The sequence below is a fragment of the Macrobrachium rosenbergii genome, chromosome 38 (genome assembly GCF_040412425.1).
Source record: "Macrobrachium rosenbergii isolate ZJJX-2024 chromosome 38, ASM4041242v1, whole genome shotgun sequence".
NCBI classification, from domain to species: Eukaryota; Metazoa; Arthropoda; class Malacostraca; order Decapoda; family Palaemonidae; genus Macrobrachium; species Macrobrachium rosenbergii.
The window spans coordinates 415407-419246 of record NC_089778.1 but is presented as its reverse complement, the minus strand read 5'-3'; the positions used below and the strand labels follow the sequence as shown (position 1 = coordinate 419246).

At 42.1% G+C, this 3840-nt stretch overlaps 2 protein-coding genes across 2 annotated transcripts; both read right to left on the bottom strand.

Annotated features, from left to right (window-relative positions):
* Positions 1–657: 657 nt before the first annotated feature.
* On the bottom strand, positions 658–1281 carry LOC136825557 (uncharacterized). The gene has a single exon (XM_067082141.1). It carries the CDS (start codon positions 1279–1281, stop codon positions 658–660), a length of 624 nt encoding a protein of 207 aa, XP_066938242.1.
* A 1140-nt stretch (positions 1282–2421) lies between these two features.
* On the bottom strand, positions 2422–3449 carry LOC136825556 (uncharacterized). Its single transcript, XM_067082140.1, has 2 exons — positions 3302–3449; positions 2422–3131 (listed from the first exon to the last, which is right to left on the bottom strand). The coding sequence occupies exons 1-2, from the start codon at positions 3447–3449 to the stop codon at positions 2422–2424; spliced, it is 858 nt and encodes a 285-aa protein (XP_066938241.1).
* Between the last annotated feature and the right edge of the window lie 391 nt (positions 3450–3840).

Here is a 3840-nt window from a genome sequence, read left to right as displayed (position 1 = left end):
AGTAACTCGGCTTAGCTTTTTAGCTTTTCTCTGGTATATTTAGCAATAGCTTTACCTAGAAATAAGTGCTGAAAGGTTATTTCACCGGCTGACACAGGTCGGGAAACCCAGAAATATAATCATAGTACCCACCCTCCTCCCCTCAGGAGACAGTAGCACTAGAAAATCTGAATAGAAAATGGGAATGGTTCCTGATATCCGCCTCCCAGCGGCGGGAATGGGTACTAACCACCTGGCCCCACTGCGTGCCGTAAGTTTTTGAATTTCTGTCGGTCCTTCGGAGAATACAGCTATATATATATCTGCCAGGTAAGTATGAACAAACTTTATTTTATTATAAAAATATCATTTTTATCATAAAAATATAATTTTTGAACCTTTTCGTAACTATAGATAAAACTTGATCTCATTTGATAAATAAGCAAGAAACAGGAACTTGAATTTTTTTTTTCTTTTTAACATTTTTAACTTTTTTTTTTAATAAGAACATGAAACAAAACGACAACATATTGAAAAAGTACTCATTTAGATGAAATTGCACTTTTTGCAACAAAATTTTACGTTATATGCAACTGAAAATCACACGTATGTTACTGTAAATGTCTACAAATCAGTACGTTCATTGTTCCTCAGAATGACAACCAAATCTCTGACCGACTAAGTGACAAACTTAGATTTTTCATCAGACTTATACCGCACCGATACTGAACGTGTTATATTATCAGACGACTTGTTTTCAGAAACAACTTCGCCCCAATACCACTGGTTACGCACAGGATTAGAATCTCTGATTATTACGATATCATTTATCTCTACTCCCCGGTTGGAATCTGACCACTTTTCTCTGGGAAGAAGAGCTGGAAAAATTTGATCATACCATATTTTCCACCAATGATTTAAAAAGAGTTCATTCAGTGCGAGTATTTTTGTGTACTCTATTTGCTCAGGTGTTTTAGCCAACTCGAAATCTAAAAGTTCACAAATATCACCGTTTGATCTACCCAAAATAAGGTCATTTGGACGTAGTAATCTCACAGCGTCTAATTTGGCAACATTATTTCTATGAACACCTAAAGGCCTATCATTTATCATATCAGCAACACTGTACATTAGTCTCTGCAAACGCAACTTAGTAAACTCAGGTTTTCTCGAAGCAGTGACAGCTTCCAAAGTGTTCTTCACAGTTCTGATCATCCTCTCAGCTTGTCCGACTGACGAATGAGCTCCAGATGGTACGAAGTGCCAGGTTGTTGTTTCGGGATTTGTCTGAATCTTTGCCATCTTGGTATGGTTCCAAAGGCTCTCCATAACGTTTGCAGCACCACGGATTTGCGAACCAAGATCTGCAGTCACAGACGTGGGTTTTCCGCGGATTCTAGTCAAAGCATCAAAACCTGCAAGGAAGCAGTTGGTATCGTAACCTTCAAGGACCTCTATGTGGGCTGCACCAGATGCACGACACACGATGATCAGAATCCAGGCTTTACCAGAATTTACCCGGTAATTTCTCGTCTCGCGGCGATCTGCGATGGCATTGAACGGACCAGCTATGTCAATGACCACATGTTCGAATACTGGCGATCGCACGAGTTGTTCCACCTACGAGGAGCGATCTCTACTTGGGCGATCTTCTTCCGTGAAAGCGACAATATGGGCACTGCGACACAACTTTGCTGACGAACCGTTTACCGTTGAGGATCCAGAACTGCTCACGTACTAGGGCAAGAGTAGTATCCGCACCAGAGTGCTGCGCGGTTGGTGACATTTACGCACCAAGATCTCTGCAAAGGGTTCAGAGTATGGTATAATCGCAGGCGGGTTTGATAGAGCAGCACCAGTACGACCTAGTGCTCTCCACACACCGTCGACGTCCAGTATTGGGTTCAGTGACTTTAGCTTATGTTCCACATCTGACGGTAGTGACTGCTGAGCCTGTTGAATAAGAAACAAGTTTGATATTACTAACTCACGCTTGGTAGGCACAAATGTATCACTTTCAGCAAACCATCTCGAACGTTCTGCTTTCGTCATACTACTGATGGCAACTGGAGTAGTCTTCACTGTTCTCTTCAGTCGATCTCTGAAAAATTGTGAAGCATTTTCCATAAATCTTATGATTCTAGAGATGCAACGTTTAATCTTCATCAGGCTGTCATTTTTGTCGACCGTTATGTTAAATGTTTTTAGGATATCAAGAATAACTGAATAATCTTCATTTGTTCCACCATCAATCTGGACACATAGTGACTTGCATCTTCCAATGGTCATCCGTGGATCTTTTATTCTTATGTCCAGATCTTCTTTCTTCGCATGAACTTCATTTGCATGTTTGATCGGCCATTCGTTGATGTCCTTCTTCATGAAGTCTGGACCTTTTTGCCATCTGTAATCCTTTCCCATTTCAGATGGGTTAAGACCGCGTTACGCATCATCGGCAACGTTGTTTTCAGAGTCCACATGGTACCAATCGCGAATATCAGTCAGAGTTTGTATTTCACCGATACGGCTGGCTGTCCACATGTTGTACTTGTAGGGCTCATGACGCAGTTGTCCCAGAACTATGGTGCTGTCAGTTAGCAGCATTACCCTTTCAAAAATGAAGCTTGATTTTTTGACGATAGTCTGTTGCATTCTGGCACCCAGCAGACATCCAAGTAACTCACCACGGGGGATCGTTAACGTCGGAATTTGTGGCCAAGGTTTTGCCTTTGACATGGCAAGAACAGATGCTCGCTCGCCATTTTCCAACTTCCAGTTGTAGTATGCGACACATCCATAGGCAGTCTGAGAGCTATCACAAAAAATTACTAGAGTGGATTTGTCAACTGCGGTTCCTGGTGTAAGACAGCGAACAAACCTGACTTCTTTTAGACCGTAGATCGAACGAATCACTTCTTTACACCGACTGCAGGTTGTAGGTAGGTCATCATTACCATCTAGGATCGGATCGTCCCATTCCTGTTTGAGGCGGAATATTTGACCTAGTTCATGCTTCAGGCAGATGGTAACCGGAGTTGCAAGTCCCGTCGGATCATAGATGGTTGCTATGATCTGTAGATCATCAAAGTTTTCTAAACTGATATCTTCCTCTGATCTAATGCCTCTCCTTTTCTTTGAGAAGTTAATCCTACCTGAAATGGAAATTTCATCGTTGGCAGAATGATATATTATACCCAGGATCCTTTCCTGCTCTGGTGTCCGTCGCACATTGTCAGGTACATCCGGGCACTTCTTTATGTGGTCATCAATATCACTATCACTTCCACCGATCATGAAATGCTTTATGATGAAGATGCCTCACTGAGGACAATGTTGAGTTCCTTAGCAAGTTGTAATGCCATGGAAACATCATCAACACTCGTAGGACCATCATCAACATACAAGTTCGATTTTACAAATTCGTATACCTGTGGGTACTTGTCCTTGAATTTCTCAGCTATGATGAGCATTGCTACACTGCATATACCACCTGCCGGAGTAGTTCCCCAGGAGTTTCGTAGTAATCCCAGCGTCTTGACTTCTTCTTCCTTGTCCAGTTGATTCCACAAAAGGCGGTGCAGATGAGATTCTTATGTCTCAAGGCGAACAGTGAAGTATGCTTTACTTATGTCCATTGCAACCGGTATTTTTCTTTCCTGGAACCTTAACAGCAGGGTTGGAATTGGTGGAATCAAATTTGGTGGTGGTTCCCACAAGGAGTTGATAGCCTTGCCTTTAAATGGAACACTTGCATCAAATATGATTCTGAGTGGGGCTGAGGAACTATGCTCATTAAAGTGTGCGAAATGACAGATGTAGTAGACTTTGCCACCATTAGATTTCCACTGCGCATCCTCCTCA

What these genes read in the sequence shown, in the direction of transcription:
- LOC136825556 (XM_067082140.1), bottom strand. Translation starts at nt 3,449, where the DNA reads ATGCTCATCATAGCTGAGAAATTCAAGGACAAGTACCCACAGGTATAC. An exon ending in GGAACTCAACATTGTCCTCA is followed by an intron (nt 3,132 to 3,301) that starts GTGAGGCATCTT and finishes TTTCCATTTCAG; the next exon opens with GTAGGATTAACTTCTCAAAG.
- LOC136825557 (XM_067082141.1), bottom strand. Translation starts at nt 1,281, where the DNA reads ATGGCAAAGATTCAGACAAATCCCGAAACAACAACCTGGCACTTCGTA.